At 38.6% G+C, this 17,898-nt stretch overlaps 1 protein-coding gene across 3 annotated transcripts in view; it reads left to right on the top strand.

Annotated features, from left to right (window-relative positions):
- The window catches only part of ACAA2 (acetyl-CoA acyltransferase 2), a 34,951-nt gene extending 17,727 nt beyond the window's left edge, over positions 1-17,224 (top strand). The window contains exons 4-10 of one of the 3 annotated variants that reach the window (NM_001035342.2): positions 2,977-3,093; positions 5,609-5,756; positions 7,609-7,784; positions 9,241-9,370; positions 13,395-13,465; positions 15,473-15,627; positions 16,801-17,224. In NM_001035342.2, coding sequence (NP_001030419.1) covers positions 2,977-3,093; positions 5,609-5,756; positions 7,609-7,784; positions 9,241-9,370; positions 13,395-13,465; positions 15,473-15,627; positions 16,801-16,885 — 882 coding nt within the window. In that variant the 3' untranslated portion in view covers positions 16,886-17,224. The remainder of the gene's footprint in view (positions 1-2,976; positions 3,094-5,608; positions 5,757-7,608; positions 7,785-9,240; positions 9,371-13,394; positions 13,466-15,472; positions 15,628-16,800) is intronic. The other 2 variants (XM_059880819.1, XM_059880818.1) reach the window with 2 other exon arrangements.
- Positions 17,225-17,898: the final 674 nt, after the last annotated feature.

Genomic DNA, 17,898 nt, shown 5'->3' with positions numbered 1-17,898 from the left:
TGAGCTATTTCAAATCCTAAAAGATGATGCTGTGAAAGTGCTGCACTCAATATGCCAGCAAATTTGGAAAACTCAGCAGTGGCCACAGGACTGGAAAAGGTCAGTGTTCATTCCAACCCCAAAGAAAGGCAATGCCAAAGAATGTTCAAACTACTGCACAATTGCACTCATCTCACATGCTAGTAAAGTAATGCTCAAAATTCTCCAAGCCAGGCTTCAGCAATATGTGAACCGTGAACCTCCAGATATTCAAGCTGGTTTTAGAAAAGGCAGAGGAACCAGAGATCAAATTGCCAATGTCCGCTGGATCATGGAAAAAGCAAGAGAATTCCAGAAAAACATCTATTTCTGCTTTATTGACTAAGCCAAAGCCTTTGACTGTGTGGATCACAATAAACTGTGGAAAATTCTGAAAGAGATGGGAATACCAGACCACCTGACCTGCCTCTTGAGAAACCTGTATGCAGGTCAGGAAGCAGCAGTTAGAACTGGACATGGAACAACAGACTGGTTCCAAATAGGAAAAGGAGTACATCGAGGCTGTATATTGTCACCCTGCTTATTTAACTAATATGCAGAGTACATCATGAGAAATGCTGGGCTAGAAGAAGCACAACCTGGAATCAAGATTGCTGGGAGAAATATCAATAACCTCACATATGCAGATGACATCACCCTAATGGCAGAAAGTGAAGAGGAACTAAAAAGCCTCTTGATGAAAAAGTTGGCTTAAAGCTCAACATTCAGAAAACGAAGATCAGGACATCTGGTCCCATCACTGCATGGGAAATAGATGTGGAAACAGTGTCAGACTTTATTTTTTGGGGCTCCAAAATCACGGCAGATGGTGAGTGCAGCCATGAAATTAAAAAACACTTACTCCTTGGAAGGAAAGTTAAGACCAACCTAGATAGCGTATTCAAAAGCAGAGACATTACTTTGCCGACAAAGGTCCATCTAGGAAAGGCTATAGTTTTTCCAGTAGTCACGTATGGATATGAGAGTTGGACTGTGAAGAAAGTGAGCACCGAAGAATTGATGCTTTTGAACTGTGGTGTTGGAGAAGACTCTTGAGAGTCCCATGGACTTCAAGGGGATCCAACCAATCCATTCTAAAGGAGATCAGTCCTGGGTGTTCTTTGGAAGGAATGATGGTAAAGCTGAAACTCCAGTACTTTGGCTACCTCATGCAAAGAGTTGACTCATTGGAAAAGACTCTGATGCTGGGAGGGACTGGGAGAAGGATGAAAAGGGGACAGCAGAGGATGAGATGGCTGGATGGCATCACCGACTCGATGGACGTGAGTTTGAGTGAACTCCGGGAATTGGTGATGGACAGGGAGGCCTGGCGTGCTGCAATTCATGGGGTCGCAAAGAGTCGAACAGGACTGAGTGACTGAACTGAACTGAGAGGAAATGCCTCACTTCAGTGTAACACTATGTTTTAAATTTTATAGTATTTATGAAGAGAGGTCAATATTTGATTTTTCTTGGAAAAATATTCATAGAAAGAAAATCATTTTTTGGATATATACATTATGAGCATGCAAGAAAATCATTTCATAAAAGCTAGTGATGAACCCTGTAAACACCATGCTAAATGGAACAAGCCAGTCACTAAAGGACAAATACTGTATGAGTCCACTTATATGAGGTCCCTAGATTGGTCAGATTCATAGAGGCAGAAAGTAAAATGGGGATTGCTGGGGCCTGTGGGGAAGAGAAAATGGGGAGTTAGTCTTTAATGGATACAGGGTTTCATTTTGGAAGCTGATAAGACTTCTGGAAGTAATGGTAGTTGGTTGCATAACATTGTGAATGTGCTTAATGACTTGCGCAGCTAGAGTTGATTAGAATGGTAAGTTTTATGCTATGTATATTTTATCACAGTTTTTAAAAAGCTAGTCGTGACTCATTTTTATTGAGTGCTTCCTATGTGCCAGACATAGATTTACATTCAGTGTCTCACATAATCGTCACAACAGTCCTATGAGGCAAGAACTGTTATTCCCATTTTATAGGCAAGGAAATTGATTATTAAAGGCATTAAGTTTACTAAGTTGTAGTGGCAGAATCTGATGCCAGGTCTACAAGAGTTCCAGGTAAGGCAGTTCAAAACAGTAAATAAAGACTATAAGGTAAGGAAGGGAGTTGGAGAATTTAGAGGATGATACAAAATGTATTTTATTATAAAGGTACTGAATAATACTGTTGGTCAAAGGACAAACTAGTATCTCTTCAAGGGATAGTTGAGCAAATAGATTTCCTCCCTTGAGCATAGGGAAAAGGGACACAGTAAAATTTAATTTGTCAATGTCTTTATGTTTTCAAAGTCTTCATCTTTTATTACAAAATGAAAGATAAAACATATTGTAATGAACAAGTTACTTTCACATTTATTTATTTCTGTTACAATATATGTACCCTGATTTTCCTAGCAATCATTTTAAACATTGGGCTCCTAGAGGATTGTTATTTGGGGTTTTTCTGAGAAATGCAAATAGTGGGAAAAATTGGAATAAACAGATTCCTCTTTATGACTACCATAGGTTAACATAGTTTTTATAAAGCTGGTCTACTTCAAGTCCATTGATTAATAGGATAAATTTTACTTTTGCCTTTTTAATGGCTTATTCTTTATCTGCTGGCAATCTGTACATTTATACTATAATATCTCTGCTAGTTTTCAAGATGTGTATTGAGTTATGAATTACCATTCTTTGTCAAAATGTAGGTAGGATTTGTTACTTCTACGTAAATGATTGAAAAGTCTGCTAGCTTTTTTCCTCCTTGTATCTTGGGAATGAATGTTTTACATTCGCTTTGAAATCACTTGTATTTCCCTTTGAGACACTGTAATGTGAACGTTTGACTGTAAGAAGGGCACTTATTAGCTTCACTGTTGGTTTACTGCTTAATACATATTTCCGTCACAATAAAAGGATTTTGGGGTGTTGTTTGTTTGTTTTTAAATAGGAAATTTGTTCTAGAGACTCTGAAGTTGTCCTGTGTGGAGGAACTGAAAGCATGAGCCAGGCTCCCTACTGTGTCAGAAATATTCGTTTTGGAACTAAGCTTGGATCAGAGCTCAAGGTTGGAATCATTAAAATTTTTAAGAATTATTTCTATGCTATTATACTGTAATTTTAATAACACCATTTTGGGGCAGAGAAAAAAACTTAAACCAGTTCTGTTAATAGGGATTTGGCAAGATATGAATTATTTGAAATCTGTAAACTATTTCATAGTTGTTGATTTTGACATTTTAACTCACATAAAATTTGACTTTATCTCAGCACACGTCTGCTAGTGTAATTAACACTTGGGGAGATGAAGCAAGGGAAGTAATGGATTAAACAGATGGGTAAAGATCGAATTAATCTCTCTACTGAACAACTGGTAAGCCAGATAATTAAATCTTTGCCATAATTAATGGAAATTTTATTTCTGGAGCAATCTCCATCAAATAGATTTCTTCTTTACCACAGAAAACATTCTCTTGAAATAGGTTATAGTGTCCAAGTCAGTCAGATAAACAACAGTCCTTTACAAACCACCTGAGTAGTACTGTTAAGAGTGATAGTGTGCTGTCCTTTTTGCATCAAAGGGCCAATGACATTGTATGTTCTTAGGCTTTCCCAGTCATAATCATTGATTTATCCTGTCCACCCTGTTTCTCACCTGGCCTTTTTGAAAGTTGAACTGAATAACACTTAAATAATATGAGATAATATGTAAGATTCCTAATACATTTGAGAAAACCTTTGGAAAGACAGGTCAGCAACTCAAAGGGTGACAAGGCAGTCTAGAAGAAACAGGTGGGGCCCATTTATCAGAGACTAACTAATTGGATAACAAAACCCAGCCTATCCCGGGCTTTTTTAGTCTCATAATAACTGGTAGAACCTGCTATTGCTGCCACTGGAGGTGTGGGATGGAAAAAAGAGCACAGCTATAGTCTCTGAGGGTGTTCATAACTGCCTTACAGAGGTGGGCTACAGGGAAACGTTGCATGAGAACTGAAGTTTCTTACGAAGTGGAACCTTGAGGGTTTAAGCTTTGATTGTAGGATGACTTTCTACATTCTTACCTTGCACATTTAGCACTGTTGGTCGTCCTTAGAGCCCTGTGTTTAGAGCAGAGAACGTGTGCATTTTATGATGGTGTTTTTATTTTTTATTTTTTAATTAATTTATTTTAATTGGAGGCTAATTACTTTACAGTATTGTAGTGGTTTTTGCCAGACATTGATATGAATCAGCCACAGGCATACATGTGTTCCCCATCCAGAATCCCCCTCCCACCTCCCTCCCCATCCCATCCCCCAGGGTCATCCCAGGGCACCAGCCCTGAACACCCTGTCTCATGCATCAAACCTGGACCGGTGATCTGCTTCACATATGATCATATACATGTTTCAATACTATTCTCTCAAATCATCCCACCCTCACCTTCTCCCACAGAGTCCAAAAGACTGTTCTTTACATCTGTGTTTCTTTTGCTGTCTCACATATAGGGTCATCGTTACCATCTTTCTAAATTCCACTTATTTGCATTAGTATACTGTATTGGTGTTTTTCTTTCTGACTTACTTCACTCTGTATAATAGGCTCCAGTTTCATCCACCTCATTAGAACTGATTCAAATGCGTTCTTTTTAATGGTTGAGTAATACTCCATTGTGTATATGTACCACAGCTTTCTTATCCATTCATCTGCTGATGGACATCTAGGTTGCTTCCATGTCCTGGCTATTATAAACAGTGCTGTGATGAACATTGGAGTACACGTGTCTCTTTCAATTCTGGTTTCCTCAGTGTGTATGCCCAGTAGTGGGATTTCTGGGTCATATGGCAGTTCTATTTCCAGTTTTTTAAGGAATTTCCACACTGTTCTCCATAGTGGCTGTACTAGTTTGGGATGCATTCCCACCAACAGTGTAAGAGGGCTCCTTTTTCTCCATACCCTTTCCAGCATTAATTGTTCGTAGACTTTTTGCTAGCAGCCATTCTAACTGGATTGAGATGATACCTCATTGTGGTTTTGATTTACATTTCTCTGATAATGAGTGATGTTGAGTATCTTTTCATGTGTTTGTTAGCCATCTATATGTCTTCTTTGGAGAAATGTCTGTTTAGTTCTTTGGCGCATTTTTTGACTAGGTCGTTTATTTTTCTGGCATTGAGCTGTAGGAGCTGCTTGTATGTTTTTGAGATTAATTTTTTGTCAGTTGCTTCGTTTGCTATTATTTTCTCCCATTCTGAAGGCTGTCTTTTCACCTTGCTTATACTTTCCTTCGTTGTGCAAAAGCTTTTAAGTTTAATTAGGTTCCATTTGTTTATTTTTTATTTTATTTCCATTACTCTCGGGAGGTAGATCATAGACAATCCTGCTGTGATGTATGTCAAAGAGTGTTTTGCCTATGTTTTCCTCTAGGAGTTTTTTTAGAAAATGTCTCAAAACCAAATATAAATCATAGTAATAGTAAATGCTCATCAGAAAACCTCATTTTACTTTTACCTTTTTTGTTGGCACTGTTGATTATTTAAAGAAATGTTAGCATATTACTTTCAAATTTTACAAATGACTTTATTAATGTCTTTTAACAGCTGGAAGACACTCTGTGGACAGGATTAACAGATACGCATGTCCAAATGCCGATGGCAATTACTGCAGAGAATCTTGCTGTAAAACATCAAATAAGCAGAGAAGATTGTGACAGATACGCCCTGCAATCACAGCAGAGGTGGAAAACTGGTCAGTGAAAGTCGTTATTACAGATATCTTTAGAAAGAAAGCTAGGAAAGGTTTTTATCCTTTTAGATTATAAAGGCCATATAATAATATTGTTTAAAATGATGTCTTTTGAAACTCACATTTTTTTTTATTATTTCTTTGTTTTTAATGGTTAAATATTGAATATTCTGTTAATGATTGCAAATTAACTGGAAGTTTCTCTTTTGAAGTATGTGAATGCTACTTAAAAAGTAGTGTGGATGATTGGTCTTATCTAAACACTTGAATTTTGCCCCAAATGGTAGAAGACTCTGAGGGCTATGATGCAGTCTCTTGGAAGTGCTAGTTCCCTGGGGCAGAGGATGTAGTCCCCCAAGAGGCATCTTATACTCACAAGAAGGGGATGGTATGTTTGGGAAAGACTCATTGGGGATCCTTTTATGACTTCCCTCTCCCATTCCTAATTGAGAATCATTGCATCTGCCTCAGAGACCCAGAACTAGCCCAAGGCCGCAGCTGTGGTGCCCTTGTGTAACACTGCACACTGCTGGGGAGCCAGTCCAAAACGGGCAAAACGACAGCTGCTCTTTTATCAGTGTGGTGAGTTGGAAAATGTGTTAGTCCCCTGAAAAGAGTTTTGAAAACTAAACTATTATAAATGAGCAGACACTTTATTTAGGGGGTATTAAATAAGTGAAATAGTGAGGATAAAGTTCATTTTAGTATTTCAGATGAATAAGTGGAATGGAACTGATCCAAGTCTTCCTGTTTTTAGTTACACATTTAAGTGAAAGGGTATTGGTCTAAAGGTCAAGAGTTAGTTTGTTTCTAGTTTTGCCGCTGGCAGATTTTCTGACTTCAATCATTTATTTACCAAGCATTTATTCACTGTGCTAATAATAGAGGTAAAAATATTTGCCTTCCCTTTTTCTCTAACAGAATTGTTGTGAAAAACAAATGAAGTGTTAGCCTGTTATGAAGTGGCATCAACTTTAAGGTGGTATTATTTCTAACTTGGGCTCCCCAGGTAACTCAGTGGTAAAGAGTCACCTGCCAGTGCAGGAGACATGAGTTCAATCCCTGGGTTGGGAAGGTCCCCTGGAGGAGGAAATGGCAACCCACTCCAGTATTCTTACCTGGAAAAGCCAAGGATAGAGGAGCCTGGAGGGCTGCAGTTCATGGGGTTGCAAAGAATCAGACACTACTGAGTGACTGAGCATGCATGCATTCCTGACTTACTCTGTTTCTGAAGCTTTAGATTAACTATCGTCCACTCCAGTCAATGGGGTTGGAAGTAGATAAGCTGTTTTACTTAGAACTGTGTCAGTAATAGCACATATAATTTCTTCACATTGCCTGTCATTAAATTTCAGTGATAAATGACTTGGTGACATAGATAACTTGGTAACCTTTTTCCTTATTGTGCTAAAAACAGTTAACATGAGATCTATCCTCTTAGTAAAATTTTAAGTGTACATTCTTGTAGACTATCAGTATTAATACAACTTGGTAACTTTTTAAACTATTTCGTATCTCACCCAGAGAAGTTAAAAAAGGGCATTAAATCCATTTGATGTCACTACATCTGTAGGTAGCAGACAAACACTAATAATCTAGCAGTACCTTATAAAAAATGTTGTAGTAAAACAAATGTCAAAATTGTAATATTACAGAATGTATCTGCATAGGTGACAGTATATTAAATCCTCCAATAGACAAGGTAAGTTATGTAAGTAATAAAAGCTTATATTAAAGTAGACTGAGAGGAAAGGACAGAACAGAAATTAAATTGAAGGATATATTTGATTTCATTTTTCTAGTTTATATTCTTTTTTTCTCCCCATTCTTATGAACAGTCTTTCTACTATTTTAGCTAATGATGCTGGCTACTTTGATAATGAGATGGCACCAGTTGAGGTGAAGACAAGGAAAGGAAAACAGACAATGCAAGTAGATGAACATCCTCGGCCCCAAACAACCATGGAGCAGTTAAATAAACTTCCTCCAGTGTTCAAGAAAGAAGGAACCGTTACTGCAGGGAATGCGTCGGTAGGTAGCACCTGGGCCTACCGTGAACTCTTCTTACTGTGTTCACTGCAGACTGATCAGGCAATATCTTTTAGATGCTTTTCATGCTGATCTTTAGTTACTTAGCCTAAGCTAGTAGTGTTCATATTCTGTTAATTTGGGTTTTCATACTCCAAAATAAATTAGGGGACCCTTATATAATACTCTGCCAATTTCTTAGTCTTTTCAGACTGTTAGAAGGAAATCTACCTTTTTCTTTTTTTAACTTTTTATAAGAGGAACTCAAAAGCCTCTTGATGAAAGTGAAAGTGGAGAGTGAAAACGTTAGCTTAAAGCTCAACATTCAGAAAATGAAGATCATGGCATCCGGTCCCACCACTTCATGGGAAATAGATGGGGAAACAGTGGAAACAGTGTCAGACTTTATTTTTCCGGGCTCCAAAATCACTACAGATGGTGACTGCAGCCATGAAATTAAAAGATGCTTACTCCTTGGAAGGAAAGTTATGACCAACCTAGATAGCATATTCAAAAGCAGAGACATTACTTTGCCCACAAAGGTTCGTCTAGTCAAGGCTATGGTTTTTCCTGTGGTCATGTATGGATGTGAGAGTTGGACTGTGAAGAAGGCTGAGCGCCGAAGAATTGATGCTTTTGAACTGTGGTGTTGGAGAAGACTCTTGAGAGTCCCTTGGACTGCAAGGAGATCCAACCAGTCCATTCTGAAGGAGATCAGCCCTGGGATTTCTTTGGAAGGAATGATACTAAAGCTGAAACTCCGGTACTTTGGCCACCTCATGCGAAGAGTTGACTCATTGGAAAAGACTGATGCTGGGAGGGATTGGGGGCAGGAGGAGAAGGGGACGACAGAGGATGAGATGGCTGGATGGCATCACTGACTCGATGGACGTGAGTCTCAGTGAACTCTGGGAGTTGGTGATGGACAGGGAGGCCTGGCGTGCTGCGATTCATTGGGTCACAAAGAGTCAGGCACAAGTGAGCGACTGATCTGATCTGATCTGTAGCCAACTAGCAAACAATGTTGAGGTAGTTTCAGGTGAACAGCAAAGGGACTCAGCCGTACAGATACATGTATCCATTCTCCCCCAAACTCCCCTCCCATCCAGGCTGCCACATGACATGGAGCCGAGTTCCATGTGCTGTACAGTGAAATCTACCTGGTTTATTATTTTACTTTTTCTTCCTCCTGTGTGCACCTCATCAGATTTCTTCTTAAATCTACCCACATCAGGATATAAGCTTTTCCTTTACATTCTTTCCTGTTCTGCTTAGTGAGCTCGTGTTCTGTGCCTGAGACAATCTCTTTAATACAGCAGTTTATCACTAGTGCTACTTGTGTTCCAGATTATGGGGCTGCTTCCCATATGTTGCCATAATGCTAACAGCACTCCATTAGCTCAAAGCTTGATGAACTATATTCTTTTATCCTCTAGTTAATCATGTGTTTGTTTCCAAGGGGGTTTCCGATGGTGCTGGAGCTGTTATCATAGCTAGTGAAGATGCTGTTAAAAAACATAACTTCACACCACTGGCAAGAATTGTGGGCTATTTTGTGTCTGGATGTGATCCCACTATCATGGGTATTGGTAAGTTTATAGTGATACAAATTGGTTCGGTTATGTTTTTGGAGATAAATCTCCTTTGGCATTCAGATTCCTGAAACAGTAGCCACATTCAAGGTCACTTTTGGGGAAGAGGAAATTGGTCATCAGTCATTTAAACAACCCATCTTTATGAAAAGCTATGCTTGACACAACAGTAAGACCAAGACCATGTAAACTCCTTGTGGGCAGTAATCGTGTCATGTTGTCCATTTAAAATATATAAAATTAACACACAGTAAACAACAGAGAAGCATTACAAGGTAATGACAAGACAGACAAAAATGGGAGATGGGAGAGATCATGGGACGAAGTAGAGAAGATACGACCCCGCTGGGTGTTTTACACATGATTTTACATGTAGCTCATTTAATCTTCCCACAACCCTAGTAAGTGAGATTTCTTTGTGAATAGAAAAACTGAGGCTTGGGGGGATGGTCTTTTAAAGTTCAAAAGCAGTAAGTGATGAAATGGGGATGTGAATCCAAGTCTTGTCCCAGTGCTCTTTTCCCTCTGTTGCCTCAGGAAGTCAAAGAAATAATGCACCTGGCCTATCTATGACTTAATAGGAAAATGAACAATTCTAAACAGTGCATCTCAATTGGCAGAATACTAGCAGGAGAAAATTTGGAGCTCCCTACGAATATGTATAGTCTTGGCTCCAAAAATATGAATTAGAAGGAAAACAAAAAACTTTTTGCTGGATACACTCCTAGGAACTGTAGATAATACTGAATTTTAATAGTTCCTGCATCATTCTTTGGGGAGACAGGGAGCCAATTATGTGCCTCACAAAAATAAAATTGGCTTTGATCTATCCCACCTATACCTTCATACCCCAAGAAAAAGCCTGCCCTAGGTTATAGATTCAGATTTTTGGTGAGCCAAAAGATTTTCCTATATACTTAGGCCTTTTTTGACTAACTAAATGGGTTTTTGAAGTAGGTCCTAAGATTTAAAGGGAGATCACCTATTTTCAGCCTGCCTTCTCAGAAATCCTTCAGTATAAGCCTCTAGGTGCTACTCAGATAAAAATCACTTATGTTGATTTGGGACTAAATTAATACCAGCAATGTTTGTTGCTGTGTCCTTGAGAGATTCATCTCTGTACAGAATTCCTCAGAAAGAAAGTTGGCATGTCCATACCTTGTCATTTTTCACTGTGTTGTAAATTATGTCAACCAGAACTGCAAGCTTTGGAACCATCTGTTAAAAGTCATTTGTTTTTTCTTTATTATGGTCTTAAAAACTTACTAACTTTTAGCTACCTACTGTCAACAAAGTACAATTTTTGTCTTAGAAATGAAAGATAGCTTTTAAAATTAAACATCTGTGTATTGGTATGGCATTTATCATTTTGGTATTTATGGCAGTAGTTCCCAACCTCAAATGATGATCAAAATCTAACCATAACCCCAGTCCACCTCAAAATTTTGTTTGATCTAGTAAGTCCAGGTAGAATCGTGGAATATGGGTTTTTTTCAGTGTATAGCTGGTTTTGATGATCAACCATATTTATTTGATATAGATAAGTAGTTATTTTACAGTTTTCAGTTTAACCTCTCTTAAGAGTTTCTGATACATTGACATGGTCAGTGAACAAGAAAGTTTAGTTTTTTTTCCTTCTATTCTTGGGCCTGAATATTTGCCCTGTAGTATACAATAAATGCCATTGTGGAAGAATTCTAATTTTCCTCAGGGTTGGGACAGAGCTCTGTCCCACACCATATGATGTCCTCCCCCTCACCTAAATAGCTCATCTCTCAGGTGTAATATGGGGCCAAACAAGGTAACTGCATGAAATGCACAGCTGAATAAATAAGGGAGAGTAGATTATTGAGTATGTGGTGGAGATTGACTCATCAATCCAAATTCTAAGAACAGTTGTTCTCCAGTTATGCAGTTATTCAACATATAGCAGTGCTTAGCCCTGCCCAGTAGGTACAGATCCATAAAAAGGTGGAAAGCCAGGAATTGAAGGGCGCAATTAACGGCTCCAAGGAAGGACACAGTCATGGAGAAGCAGTGCTCCCTGGGCCTCCCCATGAGCGGCAGTGATAGGGGTGGGTACGTGGAACTTTGAGCCTCTTCAACTGGGACAGCTATAGCTGTACCTGTTATTGGGCTTCATTTGTAGAAAGATATCCTTAAAAGTAACGGGTTAAAAACCAGCTCAAAGCACTTTGGATGAGAAGCTTATAGCTACCAAAGGTACCCAAGGGTTGCACAGCTATTAGTGGTAGGAGCCATTACTAGAAATACGGTGTCCTTTTCCCAGCAAAACTACTATACCTTCCTAAGGCCCAGTAAATAGCAAAGTGGTAGGGAAACAGTCCTTTAAAAATTAGCTTGTAGCCTAGCATATTGTTAAAATTGACTATAACAATTCTAAGTTAATACTAACACATTTAGTCATGATTATGAAGGCAGGGAGGTATGAACAGTGGTTTTACATCCTCAGCTTTTAGTTGTGTGTAGCTTTCACACCTGTGGGTACTGCATCCCCTGACCGTGCTGGATAATCGATGCTCTGCTACTGACTATCTATCCATTTTCATGTCTTAAAGATACAAAGAGAATCTGGAATTAGATTCTATATTAAATCAGTAGCCCATATAGAACTGATGCTTTAAATTGGAAAGCATTTTTTGGTAGCCCTACCCATCAACAGATAATTGTCCAAGAAGCTTTTTAACTAGGTGACCAAATTAATTATTATATTTAGATTGTGTTATGCTTTTCTTGTGAAGACTGATTTCCCATTTTACCTTACATATGTTTGTGAAGCTTGTTATAAAATGTTTGACTACTTGAATTCAACAAAACACCACATATTTTTCTTTTTAGATGTTTATGGAAGTTTTATTCTCTAAGGGAGGATAGAGAAGTAGATAATCATCCCTAGCCAGATTTTTTATATTTTGGAAAGAAATATCAATTTACTTAAAATTATGAGCAATATTAAAAATAGGGTCCAATACTTTGGCCACCTGATGTGAAGAGCTGACTCAATGGAAAAGACCCTGATGCTGGGAAAGATTGAGGGCAGAAGGAGAAGGGAGCAGCAGAAGATGAGATAGTTAGATAGCATCACCGACTCAGTAGACCTGAATTTGAGCAAACTCCAGGAAATAAAGAAGGACGAAGAAGCCTGGTGTGCTGCAGTCCATGGGGTCGCAAAGAGTCAGATGCGACTTAACAACTGAACAACAAAATTGAACTGTCATTAGTGATCATCAGAAATCTGGGACTTAGAGTTTATTTCCAAAGTTTTTAAAGGTGGATTTGCATTTCTTCAGTGAGAGTTATGTTTTATTTTGAATCTCTGCCTCCTGTTGGGGTCACAAACATCTCCTTGCTTTAGCTATCTTTTCCCTGAAGTGCCTGGTAGCTTTTTATCTTGGTGTGCCCATGTGGAGATACCAGTGCTATTTCTTGCCTTTTGTCCAAAATGGGCCTGAAAATTCAGAGCATAGCCACAGTCACTTCTCTACTGGGAATGTATGATTTGTATTCCAGGAGAGTCCTCAGTTTGCCTTGGCATTTGGTATTAAGAACTATCTATACATGGGAATTCCCTGGCAGTCCAGTAGTTAGGACTTGGTGCTTTCGCTGCGGTGGCCTGGTTTTGATCCCTCTTTAGGGAATTAAGATCCCTGTGCCAGTTGCACTGAGCGGCCAAAACTTTTTTTAAAAACTAAAGTTAAAAAAAATAAGATACATTTTAACAAACCGTCTATACAAAACCTCACTCCTTGGGCTGTTTGAACTCTTAAGGTCATTTATGGTAGAATTTTTCATGTTAAGTCTCTCGTCTACAATTTGCATGAACAGCTTTTCATCCTTGTCCCATTTTCTGTTTCTTACTGTCATGTCATTTAATATTGTGGGCTATCAGGGTAGCAAGATTTTTAGTTACTGTCACATTCTTTCCTCCTTACTTACCTGTTTAGTAAAAAAGGAGAAATTTGATATTTACAAGATGAAATTGGTTTTTGTTCTAATACAGGTCCCGTCCCTGCTATCAGTGGAGCACTGAAGAAAACAGGGCTGAGTCTTAAGGATATGGATTTGGTAGAAGTAAGTGTTCTACATTTTTCACAACATGGAATAAGCCGTCAACTGCTATAGCACAGATGGCTTTAGTTCGATTTTTATAGGTCTTTATGTTTTAGTACCTTTAAAGTTTCCAAATGATGTGAATCTAAACAAGTATTACTTTCATTGTGTGCCTGTGTTGACAGATAATCAGGCCCTACCTTATTAAAATGCTGTATTTATATCTGAATAATTCAAAGGGCCTTTTTTCCTCTACTAAAGTATAATTCTTGGGTACTTTTTATGACCTTGTAAGATTCTGCTATTAATCATACATTTTAGACTATTAATGTGCCTATTGAACTGAATTGAATGTTTGTTAAAGTGGGTGAGAAATAAATAACTTTATTTTATGGATTAAAGTAGAAAAATACAGGTAAAAAAAATTGACCTAATAGAAAAACAATAATCTAACCCCAAATCTAAGTTTCTTACACTTCTGCCAAGTTAACAGAACCCAACCCCAACCCCAAAACTTAGGTTTGGCTTTTACACCACTGTTGTGGGTTGATTTGGAATGCATCTGTCATAATTTTTGGCACTGGAAACTTAGATTTATTGGGAGAGTGATTTCTTTATGTTAGAACAAAAGCATCTTAAATGTTTAGTACAATTAAAAGAAAGGATTAAGAATATGCTTAAAGATGGGTTATATACATTCGGCATTTGGGAAGTATTTGAACGTTTTAGGTAATTAAGCTGCTTAATTACTATATTTATATTAGCAAATCAGTACCACTGAATTTCTGACTTCAGATTTCACACTTAAACCTTGAAAATATTCATCTCTGTAGAGATGTTCATCAGCATTTATAGATGTGTAAACACTCAAGGATATGCCTTTCCATACCCTGATGTGATTGTCTTTGAGACTTTTGATGATCATGAGATAGTTTTTCCTGGGTTCAAAAGCCTAGTTTCACAGCATACTCTAGGTCTCTCAGTACCTCGTGACTATATAAAATGGAAAAATAAATGTTGGATCTAAGGAAAGTAAAGCACCATCTCGGGAGAGCACAAAATATAGTAGGAGAGAACACAAGGGTAGATTTTTATCCCAGCCCTGGAAAAGCTGCCTTTTTAAAAATCAGTATCCTTCTCTATAAAATTCTCTGCTGAGATCATGTGAAAATATAATTCTGTAAACATGAAATAAGGTAATGCTCTTGCCCAGCCTTGTTAAGTGCAATGCAACAATATGAAACTTTCTAGTTCTGGCCGTGTTTCAACATGGTAACTATTCCTCTCAGGTGTCTGGCTCTGCAGGTTTATTCTTTATTGTCTGTCAGTTTCTTCTTGGAAGTATGGCTAGTAATATGGGTTAATAGTAATAATAAGAGCAAGTATTTATTGAATATTTGCTTGTACAGATAATACACTAAACACTTAATACCCATGATTTCATTTAACATTAACAGTAACTCTTAAGATGATACAACAGTCACATTTTACCAGTGAAGAAAGTTGAGTGTCAAGAGAATTTAAAGAACATGCATACAGCCAAGATTTGAACTATCCATCTGGCTCTAGAACCTATGGGTTTTCTATAGTACCCCATTGCTTCTAGTCCAGGATCCATGTGTAGTATCACTGAGGATTCCTTTAAGGCAGAGGTCCCCAACCTCCAGGATCTAGTGTTGAGTGATCTGTGGTGGAGCTGATGATAATACTAGAAGTAAAGTGCACAATAAATGGCAATGCACTTGAATTATCCCAAAACCATCCCCACCCCCACCTCCAGTCCATGAAACTGGTCCCTGGTGCCAAAAAGGTTGGGGACTGCTACTCTAAGGGATGCGTTAACACTTAAAGTATCGCTTAGTAAATACACCCATTTATGAAGAATGATTGAAGATAAAATAACCTTGAAAGGTAATTTAAGTAGGGAAAAAAAACAGGAAAGTTAACAATCATTAGGACTGGACAGTTCTCGGTTAAAAATAAGTTTGTGAATAAGGATTTTTATTAAGTGTTTTGATTGTTTTAAAGGTGAATGAAGCTTTTGCTCCTCAGTACTTGGCAGTTGAAAAGAGTTTGAATCTTGACCCAAGTAAGACCAATGTGAATGGAGGGGCCATTGCTTTGGGTCACCCATTAGCAGGATCTGGGTCAAGAATTACTGCACACCTGGTTCATGAATTAAGGTACGTGCTAGAAATTGTTGGTTTTCAGATTTGCTGTCTTTTGTGTAAATGCATGAATTTAGGTTTCCCCAGAACAATCCAGCATTTGCCCATTCTTCCTCATAGCCCCTTGCCCTGCTTTTCTCCGTGATTTGCGCACCCCTTCTTCACATTTCATTTCACAGTTGATTTGTTGGTGTCCACTCTTGTGACACTGGCTCTTCCCCGCATGGGCCGAGTAGCCACTTGGCACGAGTTCACTGGGGGCCCAGTGTTCGTGCAGCCCACCCTCGGTGCGGGTGCACAACAGGGAGCCCATAATGAGGCCCTGCTCTCAGGGCACCTGCATTCTAGTGCTAGTTACAGGAGTAAGACACAATTATTTCAGAAAACAAAGTGCTGATCAAGATGCTGTCCTTTAAGAAACCTCAGCAAACTGACAATTGGGGTCTAAGTTTTTCCTTCACTGTTTCCAGGGCTCCAGCCTTCTGTGCATTTGATACTTTGCAGTTTTAACAGAAGAGCTTCTCCTTCTGTACCATGTCTTTTGGACCATTTTGTTCTGTTAGTAGGAAAATTGGAAACAAAACCAAATATGCCAGGCTTGAAAATCACTCTGGCTCCCTGTGACATTAGGGTAAATAGGACTCCTGTTTCACTCAATAATTGGGTTGAAATGAGTGATTGATTGCACAAAAAATAATTCCTGGATGGTTTCTCAAGGTCACTCTATCAGGACTGAAGAATTACAGTGGATGGTACTTTAAAGGAGTCTTAATTTTTATGAAAGGGACATGAAATATTTCTAAACTATCTGACCTTTCAAACAGACAAACTTCAGTAATTATACTTATTCTAAGGTCCATAAAAATCTAAAACAGATAAATCAAGGAGGCTGAATATTAATATTTACTCCCCCTTCTTCAACTTCCAGCCCATTCCAGTTACCTCCTGTTTTATGTTTGTTTCTACCTCCATCTTCTGTGTTGCTACACTTTTAAAAGTAAGAATACTCAGCTTTCCAAATCCTTTCTCCTCTTTTCCCCAATATTGAGGACTGGAGAAAACATTGAGCTGATGAGCTGAACGAGAATGAATATTGCAAATGTGACCATTATAAATTCTATTTAATTGATTATCTAATTCTGTACATTCTTTATTCAACTAGTTTTCAGCCACTGCTTTCTTTCTCAGGCGTCGGGGTGGAAAATATGCTGTAGGATCAGCCTGCATTGGAGGTGGCCAAGGAATTGCGGTCATCATCGAGAACACAGCCTGAGAAGAGCAGGCAGCCTGCCCTGGTCCATGCTCACATGACTTGACTAGGCCACAGTGAACCAGGTGACCTTCAGAGCAGATGCAAAGCCAGCCATGCTCTGCACTGAGAGTGACTGGGTTTGGGCAAGGCATGGTAAAGCAGAGACCCATTTATCATAAACAAGAGCCCATGCCAGAATAAATTCTCTCAAATTTGTACCAAATATGCAGCATTTCTGAACTGAAATCCAACTAATGTAGGCTTTAAAGGGAATTGTATTCTTGCCAAATAACCATCACTTACACCTTAAATAATATGATTGCAGGGAAATTGAATAAATAGTGCCTTAACTTCAGCTAATCCTTTCCTGTTATTTCTTTTATTTTTCTAAAGTTTTAATTGAGGTAAAATACATATAACATAAAATGTACCATCTTAATCGTTTTTGAGCACACACTTCAGTGGCATTAAATACATTCACATTGTTGTGTGGCCATCACTACTATCCATCGATCTCCAGAGCTCTTTTCATCTTGTAGAACTGAAACTCTACACCCGTTAAACAACAGCTCCCTGTTCTGTCCTCTCTGCAGCCCTTGGCAACCACCATTCTGCTTTTTGTCCTATGAATTTGACTCCAGTAGGTACCTCGTATAAGTGGTGCTTAGTTGCTCAGTCATGTCCAACTCTTGGCGACCCCATGGACTGTAGCCCACCAAGCTCCTCTGTCCATGGGGATTCTCCAGGCAAGAATACTGGAGTAGGTTGCCATGCCCTCCCCCAGGGATCTTCCCAACCCAGGGATTGAGCCCAGGTCTCCCACACTATATGGCAGATAGTTTACTCTCTGAGCCGCCAGGGAAGCACCATATAAGTGGAATCATACAAAATTTGTCCTTTTGTGCCTGGCTTATTGCACTTAGCATAATGTTCTCAAGAATCATGCATGTTATAGCACCTATCAGAATTTTCTTCTTTTTCAAGGCTGAATAATATTCCATTATATATTCTATTATACTAGATTTTGTTTTTTC

This window comes from Bos taurus, chromosome 24 (assembly GCF_002263795.3).
Source record: "Bos taurus isolate L1 Dominette 01449 registration number 42190680 breed Hereford chromosome 24, ARS-UCD2.0, whole genome shotgun sequence".
NCBI classification, from domain to species: Eukaryota; Metazoa; Chordata; class Mammalia; order Artiodactyla; family Bovidae; genus Bos; species Bos taurus.
Note: the sequence above shows the minus strand (reverse complement) of the source record. Positions and strands in the feature narration are given on the sequence as shown.